The sequence below is a fragment of the Nyctibius grandis genome, chromosome 17 (genome assembly GCF_013368605.1).
Source record: "Nyctibius grandis isolate bNycGra1 chromosome 17, bNycGra1.pri, whole genome shotgun sequence".
NCBI classification, from domain to species: domain Eukaryota; kingdom Metazoa; phylum Chordata; class Aves; order Nyctibiiformes; family Nyctibiidae; genus Nyctibius; species Nyctibius grandis.
In genome coordinates, this window is record NC_090674.1 from 599,831 (window position 1) to 616,335 (window position 16,505).

A 16,505-nucleotide genomic window follows, 5' to 3' on the forward strand; every position below is an offset into this window, starting at 1 on the left:
ACACTGGAGGGAAGAGTTCTCCTGCTTTCCAGAGATGACATCCTAGTTTCTACCCTATCAGTGTCAAACTCAAGGAAGGAGCCCAACAGGCTTCTGCCCCATACTGCTCATCTCATTGCAAAGCAGGGGCCTTCTTGCTGGCACAGTCCTCCTACCCTAGTGCTCCCAGACCATTTTTGTTTGAACAAAATGGCCATCCTGTTCCCTTACATGAAAGTAAGATTATAAGAGCACACTGAAGTCCAGACAAGCATCCAAATTTCCTGGCAACTCCCTGAACTGAGCCCTCAGGCTCTGAAGTTTAGTATACCCATACCTTTGCCATCAGAGACGTTTGCTGTTGCCACCAAGTTGTCTAGCAGAAGGTGGAGACCAGGGAATGATGCTTTCACAGCCCCCAGAAGTTTGACCAAACTTTCCGCTTTCAAGGTTTTCTCCTCATCCACCTTCCTGAGCAGATTGTCCATGGCTTCCCTCTGAGAGCTGCCTTCACAGCAATCCAAAACTACCTGTGACAGAGAAACAGCCAAGAACCTGTGAGAGCTTCCTACAAACTCTTGGCTCTGAACAGAGATCAGAGAAACAGGAACAGTATCACAGTACTGCAATAAATCCATATCCACTGCTTCCACTAATGTGATTAATTGGGAGATGTTATGGGGTACTAGTTACAGGAACATCTAAACATGTCCAGGTATATCTGACATGTGTCACCTTGAAAACTACCCTGGTGGGTTCTTCCACCAAGTCTAGCTCTTGGAAGTGGCTGACAAGCAAAAACCATTTTTTTCAAAGGAAATAAAAATAGACTTAAAGACACAGTTCAAAACAATATTTCATTTAATATTTTTAGCAAATACTTTTTAAGTTGGCAGTCTCTTTTCCGTTGTCTCCCCAATTTTTCTGCTTGTCATCAAAAGTCAGAGATGGACATTAAAAAAAAAGAGCCTCTCATTATTTAAATAAGCATCCTATTAATTGAGTGATTATTTCTATGACAAGGCCACACGAGGCATCTCTTATGTGAGATGCAATCACTGTAGCTTGGAAAAGCTCTAGTATGCCAGTATAATACCTACAAGGCTCCTACAAGGGAAAGCCAGTTGACAAATAGAGGTTGACCTCCTCTTTGCAAACACTGTTCTCCTAAGCATTTGAAATGTAGGACTGGCAGAAACTCTGTAGGTCACCAGCCCAGTTCCCTGCTGTCATAAGCACCACACTGCACAGTCCCATTAATAAAATTATTAAGATCTGTCCTAAAGCTAGTTACATTTTTGCTCCCTTTCCCCTAGTTGGAAAGCTCTTCCACAGTCTCGTTCCCCTGTTAATTCTTCTAATTTTCAGCTTTGTTAAAGAAAATTGGCAGAGTCCGGGTCTCTAGGTTTGCTGGTTTTATTAAAACAACTCAGAGTTGGACCACCACCGCAGTGAATGGTACCTGTCTCAAATTCACTATCAGTTTATAAAGAAACTAATATAAGCAATTACATCATAAACTTTTCATAAGCTTCTGTTAAAATTCTACTAGCTATTTCAATTCCTCTTTCTTCAATTGTTAGATGTCCACAAAAGTCCATTGTCAGGAGTCCACAAAAGTCCATTCTTTTCCATTGTTCAGCTGATCTTTATGTTCTGGTTCCGCTCCAGCTCCAGTCAACACCCCATCCTGAATGTTCTTGCTGTGATCAGTGTCCCGTCTTGATCCGGTCGACCAGAGTCTGGTTTCCACTGCCAGCGTCTCCTAAGTATTAACCTAAAATAGCTAAAGTCTGTTTAAAACTTTATTTCTATTAATGTTTTTTTCTAAGTATCCTATATTTCTTTTAAAGTAAAGAAAAGGTTAACCATACATCCCCTTTACTAAAGGCATCAGAAGGTAATACTTCTAGGCCTACTCCTGCTTAGCTACTCATTAAGCTTTCATTGATGATTTGTTCAGTCATAGGTCAGGATTACACAAGGAGCTTTGAGAACAATATTCATGGATTGTGAAAGCCCACCTGTGTTTATCAGATTGACTTATATTTATTATTCTATTCTTAATTCATGAGAACTTCTATAACAATTTATGTGAAAATTTCTACAACAGCTTAAATTTATTCATGGCCACTGTATACCCATTTGTTCATGTGCCAACATTATCTTTTAGCTTCTACACTCTCTGAGGTGTTTACCCTACCCTTCGTCTCCAATTTCTTTCTAAGAGCATGATCATATTCCCTCTCAGTCTTCATTTCACTTGTCTAAATAAGGCAGCACCTCTCATAAAACAGCTCCCCCACTCCCCTGATCTTACGACCGCAGATCTGTCTCTGCTTCAATACAAATTCATCTTTTTTGAACAAGACTGGAACTGCACACAGAAATTCCAGATGAGATCTTAATTCTTAGTTCTCGTTATTGCATCTAATGCACACCCTTCACTTTACACTACCATGTCATTCAATTCTCATTACTTCGTTCTGCAGCCATGTAATTCTTCGCCCCCCTTGCAGATCCTCCTCTGTGTGGACGAAAGATCCTGGTTTTGCTCATCAGCAAGTTTTGCTAAGCATGCTTTCCTATTTTTGTGTCAATAACATTAGTGTTAATATTAAGTAAATGTCAAGAATCCCACTGGTAACCTTGCTCCAACCTGTCAGTCCTGCCTTCAGCACAATCTGTAGTTATCTCCCAATAAGATACATCCTTTTTTAATATCACCTCTTCCTCTAATTTAACAATTTCCTCACATGAAATTCAAATGCTTTGCTCAAGTCTAGATTGAGGAAGAAAAACCCATTTTTATCTCATCAAATAGAGATTCCAGGTCAGGCAGAAACAATTTACTTGAACACCCTTTGCTGCATTTTATCCCATGTTTTGCTTACACACAGCGCTTCAGCTACATGCGTCCTCCAGCCTGTCCCAACACATATTGCTGTACAACCACAGAGCTGACTGCCTAGACCACTGCTTCCCTCTCCCACATGTCTGTTCTGGTCAGCAATTGTAGGGACCACTCTCAACTTGGAAAATACAGTAATAAACCTTGCTGTTGCTCTCATAGGCATGTGTGTCAGCTCCTCCAGTCTGCTGACGGATGCCCTTTGAGTTGTGGTTTCACTTCAGCTGCAGAAAATTTCTGTTTCCATGTCTCTCCTGGCTTTGTCCCTAGGCTCAGTTGTGAGTTTGTGGGTCATCTCCTCTCATTATTCTTTTTCTTTACTTGGTCAGACAAATGTTTGTTGCTTGTCACAACATAGGCTCTAATGCCTAGCAGCCTGACATGCCACAAGCCGCTCTTCATACCTCTAAAGTACGTTTCTTTGCCAGTCGGACATTTCAGTTGTTCCTTGCAGGTCCTAATACTCCTCTCCAAGTTATTCACTCACTCAGGTCTGCAACCTCTCATACAACTTCTCCTCTCTCGTTGAGGATGCAAACTTCAGATAGTTCTCCTACATTTAACATAAAAGAAACTAATCCAACAGCTCCTCCTGTGCTCTTACAAGCAGCTGATCTCATTAATTAGTTTCTCTCATTTCTAAAACTCTGTCCTTTTATAGCCAAAACTCTGCTAGTGAACCTGTTGGCATACCCTCCCATCTAATTTACACTGCACTGACTCTGGTTCGCTCAGTCTGAAGTCATCTTTTTAAAGAACACAAAAAGAGGTACAAGAGCAGCATCCTTTTGGGGGGCTCATGCTGTAACCTACCACTGCTCCCAGGCAAGTGCTGACAGGCACAGAAGTGATGGCCCTGGCAGTGGGGGGTGCAGCGCTGACATTTGGAGATTCATTTTGACAACAACCAGGTGAGACAGTCAGAAAACACATTCCTGTTCTTCTTGCAACAGGACTTCTCCATCCCCCGGTATGTCCAGTTAGGATTGCTCCTGCAACGGCCAGTAACCTTGCTCGTGTTGTCATTCATACCTGTCCTAGCTCTGAAGCAGTTTTGTTTGAACATCAAGTCATGTAGGCACTGGAGCCAAAGGGGTGGCAAAGCACGTAGCTCCAAATGCACAAGTCTGCTCCAGAAGAGAGCCTGGACAGAAGGAAAGGATGGGTGTTTCTACCAGCTACTCTGATGCTCCAGGTTCAGGGCTCTACCGTGGACTGGTCGCTCTGAACTCTGTGACAACCTAAGCCATGGGACACCATGCACAAGAGGTTACCTGCTCTTCCTTTGTATCCACTTCTTTCTTTTAAGTGATAATCTGCATCCAAGGCATCCTCCAATTCCTCCGCCCTACCTCTCCACATTACAGAAACACTAATAAAGCCATAAATTTAAGCATGCAAAAAATAGAAATACTAGGTAAAAAAGATCCCCACAAAACCAGGGCTTCACAACACATCATGTACTGGTTTTTGAGCAAAGAAAATCAGACTTGCTCCATACACAGCTTCGACCAGGCACAGAAAGAACCCAGTTGCCTAGAAAAAAGGCTGTTACGTGTAAACCTTGCGCTTCTCTTGCTGAATAAATGTGTAGCTAATGAGGCAGTGACTGTGAGAAGAAAAAGGAAAGCCTCATCTTTATGAACCCTTGGAGAACTAGATCCTATCTCTGCCAGCCCAGAGCTCTCGTGCAATGCTGGATGAATCAGGTAAGACAAAACCTTCAGAGGTGGCTGCTAATTCCACGTTCATTTTCCCAGTACTGCACCTGAGACACCAGAGATCTCAACTGCACATATGCCAGAGGCCCACTGTTTTAATCAATTTAACTTCTGAAATAATTAAGCACTTTTCCACTTGTCTGGGAGGGGGGAAAATAAATATAATAAACCAAGCCTGAAAAAAAGGGAACCCCCCAAAGTCAGTCTACACTTGGCAATTTCTGCCTTATTTTCCTGTGCCACAGCAGGGAAAATGCTATGCACCCAGCCTCACCAGAGTGATCCCCAAATATCTTTGTTATTTGCTGGGAACCTGTGGGATCCCATAGAGAGGAAAAGGATTTTGTATCTGGAGCAGGGTTTGGAGGCTCTGCAGCAAACGGAGTGTACAGCAACTGAAGAGGATAAAGAGAAACACTGAATAACACTACCCCTTCACCAAACGAGGCAGGAGTCCCGTAGAATATGATGATGCAATTAAAGGCTGTATCCTGTGCCCAAGGAGCAGAATTATGATGGCAGAATGGTTTTGGTTTATTGTTGGGTGGTTTGTGGTTTTTTTTTTCAATGGGAAGGGAGATAAAAAACGGCTGCATTTTAACTACCTAATTTCATGCAGACAAAAAGAAGAGTGCAGGGAAAAGGTGCAGCCTTTTAAAGAAAGGCCGTACTGCAACATGAACAGGCATATATGAAAAACTCTAATCTCCCCACTGCTGATGCAGCTGTCACAGCGAGGAGCCCAGCTCCAGGCATCCCCGCACGGGTCTCTGCTGACAGCTGCAATATCCCCAGCAGATGCCAAGTCCTTCGCTCCATTCACACCTCACTCTCTCCTCTCACATCCCCATTCCAGCCTCAGCCATGCTGCTTTTGGAGGGGAAAATTCATCAGCCACCAATCACACCCCAGCCCATGAGGACAAGGTGGATGTCTCTGCTGGCAGCACCTTCTTTGGCCCTCCTGCACCAAGCTGTGCCCGTACTCAGGGATGCTCCACACCGGACACTTGGTCAGGGACGGTGTGCAAATGAGCAAGACATTAATTGAGAGACTTAATGAGACCGGCAGAGGTTCTCAGCCCACCTGTCATGGCTCTGGTCAGGCTCACTCACTATAATCCTGTGTCAGGGGAACTAACTGATGTGACAATCTAGGACAGGAGGTCTCCAAGCTGTGTACCGAATGCAGCATGCTAGGGCACCCTGCGAGTTTCAGCTGCACAGGCAGGGTATAGCCAGCTCCCCACAGAAGACAAAGAAAAGCAGGTTATACACAATATTTTGTCCTTTAAGGCTTCTGCAAATCAGCATACATAATGCAATCGCTTACAAGAAAGCAAGTTCTCCCCACCAACTGCTGCATTCAACACATCAAAAAAAAAAAAAAAAGTCAGTCAGTGGATGTGCCACCCTTGCAGGCAACTGTGTGATGAGTTAAAGAAAAGAGTTAAAGCTGGAAGAGTCAGCTGAAAGGTAAGCTGATGACCGCGTACACAAGGACATAACTGGCAAGCAGGCAGCACAGAGGTATAAGTGGTTCTGCTGAAACCAAACTCCACTACAGAGCCTTCACCAGGCTCACAAAAAGGCATTTTCAGGGCCTACGAGGAGCACCAGGCACCTCCTCTGCCTCAGGTTCCGTGTGCAGGGGCACCCTGATACTGCGCCAGGCAGCATTCATCCTGGCCCTGAGGTTGCCTTCACAGCTCAGCTTTCAGTATTCCTGCAGTTCAGTGCAGAAGGACCTGAGACAACACACGTGCAGTCTGTGCTGTGCAAAGGGGAGGTGAAATAGGTGCTGTGCCAGGTGAGGCTAGCATATCACCTGGCAAACCATAAGGTAAGACGTTGCCTTGCAGACACACACCCCCCCCCACACACACCTCGCCCACAGAGTTTTCCTTATTTCGTATTTTTTTACCCGCTTCTCCGAGGCGGTCAGGAATCCCTCTTCTGCCACCTCCAGGAACTCTAAAATAGGGCTCAGCTGTGTCACGCTCTGGATCAGCTCCTCCCTGCATCCCAGCAAGCGAGCGGTCAGTGTCTCTCCCTCATCTGAGCTCTCTGGGGGGAAAAGGATTCAGAAACACAAGAGAAGAAACAAGCCAGTCTGAAGGAACTGACAGGCTTCTGAAGCGAGCGAAAGACTGTGAAAGATCTAAGTGAATAGCAAAGCTCATCCGAAGCGCAAGCAGCAGAGGAAAACCACTTTACTATTCTCTTTAAACTCTATGAAAGGAAAACGTCTCATTTATGTAACAGAACACAAAGCCATAAAGCAAGCTGGAGGTTAACACCAGGTTTGCAAGGCCATTGCTTTGTGTCAGACTCGAGTAAGAAAGGAGCTTTCAATCCCGAGGCTCAGCTGCGCTCTGACCCTCGCCGGCTGCGCAGCCATCGATCCAGCCCTCCAGGCAGCAACGGGGAGAGCCCTGCGCTGCCTACACCCCGCTGCTGCGGGATGGAAGCGCTCCAAGATCTTGGCCAGCACACGATAAACCTCCTGCATCCGAGTCAGGATACAGGGTTTCTGGAGATCCGCTTCACCTGTAAGGTTGCCCACTCATTTTGCCAAAGGCTGCACCCAATTCTCTACCTGTTTGCTGCAGGGCTTCTCCACTGCCCTGTTCTCTCTCCAGCAAAGCCGCTCTCAGCTTGGGATTCGCATCTTGAAACAGCTTCAGTAAAGACACGAGGGTCTGAGCATCCAGGGTCTGAGCATCCTTCACTTTGCTCAGCAGCCTCTTGAACACCGACTGTTCCCCTGCCTCTGCCAGACAGGCAACTAGAGCCTACAACAGAGCACGGAAATGCAGGGAAGGTTTTAATAAGAGAGTCAACTGCCCTATACAAGCCAACACAAAAAGCAGAATCCCAGGGGTTTTGTTCAGGGGACAAAATATTAAACAAAACAAAAAAATAACCACATAGACACACACCACTGAACTCAAGCTCCAGTTTGCAGCACCCAGCCCAGGGAAGGAGGGCAGCGAGCCCTGCGTGCCAGCCCTTATCTTTACAGCAAGTCCCACAAACTGGAGCTGGTACCATTCACCGAACATCTCTTCATTTCTTCCCCTAACAGCCAAATGCCAATAAGTCTAACAGACCTAATAAAACATGGTTTAAACATCATTACTTTGGAAGCCCAAGGCTAGGGCAGGGAATACTAGATTTCTCTGCAGAACAAGGAGAGATCCCTTGCACAGAAAGCAGAGAGCATTTTAAGTGTGACTTTCAGGAACCTCCATCCTCAAGTCGCAATGGAGTTGCATCTCCTAGAGAAAGATCTGGAGAGGAGGCACACAAACTCCGAGTGTCGGGGGCTCTCAGCATGCCAGCAATCACACCCAGAGCTCCAAAACCCACTCCAGTGACCCAAAACAGCAACCAGAAGCAAACATGCCTGCGCTGTTATGGAAATAAAAGAAAAAGAAGTAAGCTGTAACTCTTCTCCCATTTCCCCGGCGTCCTTTAACGCTGTAAATATTGCCCCTACAGACACACGCTCCCCAGCTCTCCAGGAGAGATGCCAGCCTTTCAGAGCAGGCGTCCTTTATTAGAGACTCCAGGGATGCTATAAAAGTACCTTTGAAGTGGAGAGCTTAGCCCAGCTCCAGAGAGAGCGGCCATTTTCTCCTGTCATTGTCATTTTTATTTATATGATAAAAAGACTGAATGCAACTGCTTGGGGCCGCATCGGGGGGATGGTGGACTTGCTTTTCCTAGCAGGTGTAAATGCTCATATATTAGGGCAGCGTGACAGTGCAATGACCTATTGCAAAGAGTATCCACAGAGGGGAAGCTGCAGGAGTCCCAGCTCTTACCCGCTAACGGCATTTTTCCTGCTGAACAGAGAGACGTGGACATGAAGGGCTCTGTTATAAAGGAAGAAAGGAGATGCCGCAGACGTGCTGAAGAACAAGCTTAAAGGTATTTTTTTAATGCAAACATTAATTTATAATGAGACTTGATAACCAGATCATGTTTGTTCTCAAGGTTTGCACGCCTGGCCCCTTCCAGATCAAAATGATCCTGTAGAACACAAAATATCTTGACTCTCACCATCCTAAAGGTGCTCAGCACCCTGCCAAATACATGTTTTTACTAATCGGGATGAAAAGTAACTTGCATTGTTGCAATATTTTTTTTCTTTTCAATTTTTATCTTTTTAAATTAAAATCAGCACAGCATCGCTACCCAGAGCTCCAGATAACATCCCTTCCTCAGTGCATGGATTTGGTTAATGGAAATGAGTTTTCAGAAACTGAAAGGCTCTGCTATTTATAGTCTCTTTCAGGAAGACCTTTCCTCAGACACGTCACTCAGTGGGAACAACAGCCTTTTATCATTGTTGTGAAAGAGCACAGTGCATTTTAGACTTACTTTGAAGTGCTAACAACTCCTAAAGATCCTGGAAAAAACTGAGAAATACTGATATTAGCTGGAATCTCAGCTTCCACTTAGTCATAATGTGCCATAACTTAGCCATAATGTTACAGCCTGATCCATTAGGCTTTCACTGCCTGGGACACTGGCAAAACCCTTCATGGCCAAATTGGCACAAATTAGCACATATCCAGCTGCCAGACTGGAGCAAGAGACCATCTCTCTGAGCAGGGAAACCGAGTCACTGAGACCTGGCTTAAGCTTGAGCTGTGCCACCAAATAGGTTCAATGTCCACCGAGAAGTTTGGCCCCCATTGAGGATGTCAGTTCCGGCGGCCACAACACTCCTAACTCAGTACCACAAGGGTCACACACCATGAAACAGCCCTCCCTGTTCATCTCAAACCTCCCCATTTCCACGGGAAGCCCAAGGCAAGGTCTGAACAGGAACCTCTGCAGGTAACACCCCAGGAGCTAGGTCTCCTATCTCCATATCATCTCCACATCTTTCCAGATTTCTTTCCTAAGACAATCAGTTCCTGCACTGCTGTGTCCCCTCACCCCACTGCAGGATCTCCTGCTCTGCCTCATTGCTCCTTATTATTTCCCGCCCCTTCCAATGTACCCTGCTGCTTTGGGTAGGAAGATGCACAAGGCTGCTCATGCAGAGCCACAACCTGCTTTTGAAACGTGCAAGAGCTGAATTAGCACTGTGTCCTCCCAGCCAGACACTCATCTCCCTCCTCACACCAATCCACAACAATCCTAGTAAGCCAGTGTCTCCAAGACCTCCACCTCCCTCTCCAACACGATCGTGAGATTAAGTTTTTTTGCGTGGGGACAGGGATGCTCAAAGAGCAGCTGGTGGCTGGCTCTGGAGGGAGCAACCCTGAGCCTGGGCTGGGTTGAACTCAGTTGGTGTGCCAACCTGAGGGATGTCCTGGGACCCAGAGAGGACCTCAACATGATGGGGAAGTAATGCACATTCCACCCGAGAATGCAATGGCCCTTAACTGACACTAAAGAGGGATGTGGGGAGAGAGGGAGGGCAGGTCAGTGCAGCCACTGGCCCAGCTGGCCACTAGCCTCTTCCTTGCAGGTGGGTGAGCAGGGCTTTTCATGCATTATCCACGCTCCTGCTCGCACCGTGAGAGCACATCTCAGCAAAAAGCCACTTTAGTGACTATTACCAAGTGATCTCCCTCAAGCATTGGCTTTAGAGAGAATGCAAGCACCCAAAGGGTGGTGGGGAGGGATCTGCAAGAGACAGGTTGGAAAGCAACCTGTTTAGGATGACAGAAGCAGCTAGCTGCCTTCAGATCCCTCCCTCACAAGCCGAGGGACATTCAGTTACAAGACTCACCCCTGAACATGGTAAATCCCGTGCCCGATACCTCAATGCCACCTCCATTCCCCGAGGAGAGCTGCACTGGCCATTCAGCGAGCTGCAAAGTCCCTGACTGAAGGAGGCTGGGCACCATGGGGAAACTTCCAGACATAATCATCAGCCCTCTCTCTGTGAACACAAGCGGCTTTGGATTTTTTTACTGGTTAATTTTTGATGTGCATAAGGTGAAGAACATATAAAAAAGCCATTGGAAACCTGCACAGACAGAGCAGCTGCCTGCAGGGTCAGTGGCGTGGACAGCACAGGGACTGGCTCTACCCTTCTGGACCACAGAGAAGCTCCTGGGCTATGACCACACCACGAAGTCAATCAACTATCACCGTGCATACAATAATCAGAGAAAACCTGTGTTCCCATTTCTGGTTCAGAAATATGAAGTGCTTTTTTTTCATGCCTGCATTTGTACCTGACTGATGAGGGGGATCCCAGTACCAGCAGGGGTCTGTGGAGAACGCTGACCCCTGCTTGCTCCACGCAACAGGAACAGAAGCTCAGCCCAAACTTCCACAAGAGTACCCCAGAAGAGGGGAAGAAAAGTTCTGTCACCACATAAAAAAAAACCCTTCATAAGCTATCACTCCTAATCAGATGCAGAAGATAACAGGAAACGTCTTTCTTCTGCCGCATTCAGAAATTCCTGCAGCTGCAAACAAAGGACGACAATAATCGGACAGGCCCACAGGCAACGGAAATGATCCACAAGCACAGTGACATTTATTCTACGTGGGAGAATCAACACTCTCCCACTTCATCTGAACCCTGTAGTAGAGGGAACAAATGAGCTGTGCAATAATTTGAATTGAGTTTCTCTAAGAGAGCACAGGAAGATAAGACTTGACACCAGCAAAGCTCTTCTATGCTTCCCCAAATTACTGCAATTTCAGTCTTGTTCTCATTTCCAAGCAGGTTTCATCCAAGTCACGACCAAATTAGATAGGAATAGTTTATGTGAGATACACAGAGAGACTCTAAAACAAAAACAACCTCAAAAATCACATCTCCCTAAACAGAAAAGCAACTCATCCGCATTTTTCAGCCTGGTGAGCAGAATGTAACATCAAACTTAGAGAGAGGCAGTAATTCTCACAAAAGCAAGCCCTGCACCACAAATCTCCTCGGGGAAAAACCCTACAACCTACCAAATCTCCACTGGAGGCAGCAGGAAAGAAGGCAGCAACACTGGAGGGAAGCAGACAGGAGCGCTACAGGGAACAAGGCACCCATGCAGGGACAAGCTCACGAGCAAAGGAACAGAAATACAGACGCTACGACCAAGGCAAAATCCCACTGAACCCAGAGGAGCCTCCACACCAGGACAGCCTCGGTGTCAACAGGCAGGTTTCCAAAACCACCACGAATACCTGCAAGCCTCCACGCTGCGCAGGCTTCACTCTCCAAAACACATTGCTGCTTGCCTATAGAGATAAGCCACCCACAAAAGGCTCCTGAGCAGAAGGACGTGCATAAGGGACAGATCTCCCCTGTGGCAGGGCAAGCACGCCCAGCAAGATTGGTTAGTGCAAAGAGACGGCATCTCACCAGCTTTCAGACCGACTTTTACTTGCCCCGAAGCACCTAAGAGACTTCAAGCAAATGACTAGCAAAATAATACAAAAAAGGGGAGGGGGAAAAAAAAAGGAGAGAGGAAAAAAAATCTGTTGACCTCTACCACTGTCACAATCTCAGCCTTAATTACGCATCTCGAGCTGGCTCTTTGGAGCTGAACTTGCACTTTAAGCATGACTTTAAAAACACACCGCTGTGCTCCCCCTAAAGAAAACACCGGGAAAAAGCTACTCTGTGGGAAAAAGCTACTCTGTCTGCTGGAAACAGAGCCCAGGCTCAGTGCTGGTGCTCACAGGTCCTGCTTGTCCCACAGGGGAGCTCAGAGAAGGACAGATCTGGCTGAGCCCTTCTTACAACAGGCTGCCGTCTGTCCCACCCACTGCCCTGGGTGTGACACTTTTCATGCTTGTCACAGCTGAGAAGTGATTTTTCAGGAAGGCTTAAAGAAAATCCATTTCTCATTTATTCAGCATTTATTTATAGCTGCAGAAAAATTGTCCAGCTGCTGTTTTGTGGTCAGACACTCAAACTGAGCTCCACAACCTCTCGCTTGGCTCCTGATGCAACAGCTCATTTGGGACCACATAGGGCCGGGCACGGGTCTGCAAACCTTGCCTGCTGGGTCTTGGAGGTGCTGAAAAAACATGAAACAACAGTTACTGCAAAACAATAGAAAATGGGGCTGTTATGCAGAGCAGAAGCAAGGCAGCACACCTGCCTGGGCACTTTGCAGGTGTGGTTCTGCCCTGCGACCGTGGAGGCAGCACAAGCAGGCAAGGGAAGGCATGCCAGCACCGGTGATGCCTGCTGGGATGGGTGCATGGAGCTGCCAGATCCCTTCTGGTAGCACCCGTCCACATCACACAGCACCCTCCCCAGCTCTGCTCCAATTGCCAAGATGCAGAATAGGTAAAAACCTTAAACCTGACGTATTTTTCTGATCAGGGCGTTGAACAAATGTACAAAAACCTAATTCTTCTCAGGGTGCGTAGGCACGTTGAGAGCCATGTGCTCACAGGTGCTTGTCAACCCAGCCAGGCTTGGGCTTGCTGCTCCAAACATAAATTAGGACCCACACCTCGCTCCTAAAGCCACAGAGATGTTAAGTTCAGCACCATCAGGAGGGTCAGCAGCCAAGGGAACACAGGCTTCCCTCTGTGAACATTTAAAGGCTTATCAGAAAAGAAACCTGCGCTCCCCGACTCAAGGGAATCCTCCCCCGTGACGTCATACTTTTTTTTTTCTAATAAACATGTTGCCTTGAGTTTTCAAAAGCAGAATGCCACCATGGCCAAAATGTCCCACGTCCCATGGTCATACTGGTACTGGAGGGACCAAGTGACTTGAATCTAGACAGCTTCCCAGCCAGCAGGAGCATGGGAACCTAGAGAGCATTGCAGCCCCCAACCTAGTGAACAGCATTTCTGGCTTCAAAAGGTCAGCTAACCACAGAGCCACTGAAGACCCAGCAATGAAACAGTCACACTTTCATTTTTCCACGTACAGAAAAGGTACACAGGACAGTTCATGCAGCCTGGAATGAAAAACACTATCAGAAACAGCTGGGGTGAGGAGAGTAAGTACAGTCTCATCCTCACTCCATAGTAGCCACAGCTTTTTTCGCAGACCCTGTGATCGTGCAGCAGCGTGCAGGCAGCATGAGTGCCCCCCCGGACCCGCCACCATCATTCCCAAGCTTCATGTCCGCCTGCACCACTGCCACACCAATACAGATGTAACAGGCTCTTTCTGTGGTGGCTTTGTGCCAGTACAATGGCTGGTATCTGGCTACCATTGTTCAGAGCGCAGAGTATCCTTCAGCATTAACCAAGCTCCAGACTCAAATATCCCCTCCAACAGTAACTTGAGCATCATTCACCAGTGATGACTGCTTTTAAAGCAGCACATCGCCAGGAGAAGCGCTGCAGGACGGCACCCATAACCCCCCCGTGATGCTCCCCACGAGCAGCCTGCCATACGCAGAGCGGAGCAGATGCTCCACGGCAAGCCCTCGCCGAGGGCTCAGGAAGTCTATTTTGGGATCTCATATGTCAGTCATCTACAAATGGATACAGTTCCCAAAGCAAATGCCATAAACAGGAGGAGAGAAATCAGTGCTGGAGCTCTCCTACAACACAATGAAGATGTCTTCAGGACAGGACATATACTTCTTTACCTACGTGCACGAGCAGCTTGCTCTTACAGATGCTTCTCTCCGGGGTGTTTCTCAGGTGAGCACATGTGGCCCTTCAAACAACCAGGCACCAGAGCCCCAGTTTCCCATGAAACAATTTCCTAAGCAGGGCACAAACCATTCTAGCCCTCAGCGGGGTGAAGAAAAAATTTGTATCATTTACCGAAGTAAACACACCTACCTCCTTTTGAGAAGCATCAATTTCTCTGCACTTTTCTAGTCTTTTCAGCACAGCCCAGGCATCAGAAAGGGCCTCAGAGAAAACACTTTCATATTGAAGAAAGAAATCCAGTTTACAGCTTTGGCTCTCTGCTGCTGTGTGAGAGAAACAAGATGAGTTATTTGCTAATTGAAGGGATTCACAGAAAGCATGATGTGATTAAAAGGCATCAGTTTGTAACCAGCACATTGGCTGTAACAGAGAAACTGTGACTCTCAAATCCCTTCTAAAGATATCACGCAGCCCGGAGGGAAAACCTACAGTTTATTTAACACTGGTTATAAATGGAACATTTATTTTAAATCCAGTACAGCGTCTGTTTTCCTCCCATGCTGAACAGGAGTTTAAAGGATAAGGTAGCACTAGCAGGCAACTCTGTTCACTTACTGTTACACAGATTGCCTTATCAGCTTCATGTCCTGCACTAACACAGATCCCACTGTACGTCAGGTGAAATCACGTGCACAGTTAAGAAAAGTTTTGCTCACTACAGCTCTGGTAAAGTGGTGAGAGTGAAGCAACTGCAAAGGCCAAAGGAGAGTACGGCACAGTGCCAAAGGAAGAAAGCCCCTGCAGAAAAGGGGTACACATCATGCCGCTCCCAACCCAGGGCAAACTAAAAAGAACAAACACACAGGAAAAGACCCCCCATAACAGGAAAATGTGAGTCAACACGGTTGCAAATAAGAGGCAATACTGTGCCTAGACCTGTAAAGTCTCACCTAAATCCCTTGCTTCTCCTTTCTTCTCCAGAGGCTTAGCAAGCTCCTCTTCTGCGCAGCCACCCTGCTTGGCACAAGCAGGCTGACCAGGACAAGAGCTTGAATCCTCCTGGAAGGATCTGGAGTCACTCAGCATCACATCCTGGTGAACCCAGGTGTGATTCATGGTAAGCTCCTGGCCAGGAGGAGAAACATCTGCTTCCATTTCTGCTTCTACACGGCCAGGAGAAGGGGAAACTCTCTGAGGGAGGAGGATATCTGTTTTTCCTTCAGCAGGTTTTTCAGACTGGGGCAGATTATTAGCTTCAGCGTGGTTTCCAGATGAGTCTGCTGCCTGGCCGGAGACTTCTCTCACTACCTGGTCCTGAGTCGAACAGTTGATGAGGTCCCTGAGGAGGTTTTTGCAACTAACAGCCACATCAAACATCTGCAGACTATCTGCCGTGGAGATTACTTTGGTGAAATTGTGTTTCCCCAGTGGGAGTTTGCCACTGTACATCATCTCCAGCAAGAGCGCAAACTCCTCAGGGGTCACCACAGAAGCATCGATGGAGATGGTGTCTGTGCTGTCCAACAAGGATCTAAAAAGCAGGCTGGCAGCAGCCAAAACCACCTTGTGTGCTCTAAAATGAACGTTCCCAACGAAGATGGTGCAATCGCAGAACTGCTGCTCTTTGCAGAGAGTGTACAGCTGCTGCAGCAGCTGCTTGCTGTAACTGGGAAGCTCCATGGCACCAGAGTCTACTGGCCTCCTCTCACCGTGGTCTCCACACCGCTTTCACAAAGCCCAGCTAGCAAAAAACAAAGGATCCTGTTAGCACTTTGCTCAGACAGTAGCAAGACTGAAAGAAAGAGTAAGCAAAAATTACTTTTCAGTTTACACCTCCTAGTAGCTTACTATGCTGCAGTTCAGTGGTTACAGCAAGAAGAGGCCCCCTTCTGCACTCACACACCTGAAATTCAGCAACTTACCCCACTAGAGCTGAAGACTCTAGATACTGTTCAAATATAAATACTTCAGAAAGAGCTTGGAAATGAGTACTGAGTCCCAGGAGCTATTAAAAGGGAGAAGAAACCCCCTGACATGCCCCTGATAGAGCTCAGGGAGGTGTGAATGCCCTTCAGATCAGGCACTGACGCTGAATTCTGTAGCTGGTTTCTGAAAGGGCAGGTGGGGAAGCAGGGCAGAAGACCTGTTCAGACCATCTACCAAACACAGAGGAGAATCTGAGGTGTTGGTTTTGACCTGCAAAGCACTAAGCGGTTTGGGACCAGTTAATTTTCTCCCCACATCACTGCTAAGATCAGCAGGGGCACGCAAGCATGGGAGACAGAGGTGTGCTTGCAGCCAGGGCCTTCAGCACCTCCCTTCTCAGCACACCGCGGTCCTAAC

The 16,505-nt window shown here is 47.0% G+C and overlaps 1 protein-coding gene across 1 annotated transcript in view; it reads right to left on the reverse strand.

The window, feature by feature from the left end:
- The window catches only part of ZBTB40 (zinc finger and BTB domain containing 40), a 46,416-nt gene that overhangs the window by 23,457 nt on the left and 6,454 nt on the right, over window positions 1–16,505 (reverse strand). The window contains 5 exon segments of the mRNA XM_068415074.1: window positions 317–509; window positions 6,535–6,677; window positions 7,210–7,405; window positions 14,352–14,485; window positions 15,113–15,903. Coding sequence (XP_068271175.1) covers window positions 317–509; window positions 6,535–6,677; window positions 7,210–7,405; window positions 14,352–14,485; window positions 15,113–15,842 — 1,396 coding nt within the window. The 5' untranslated portion in view covers window positions 15,843–15,903.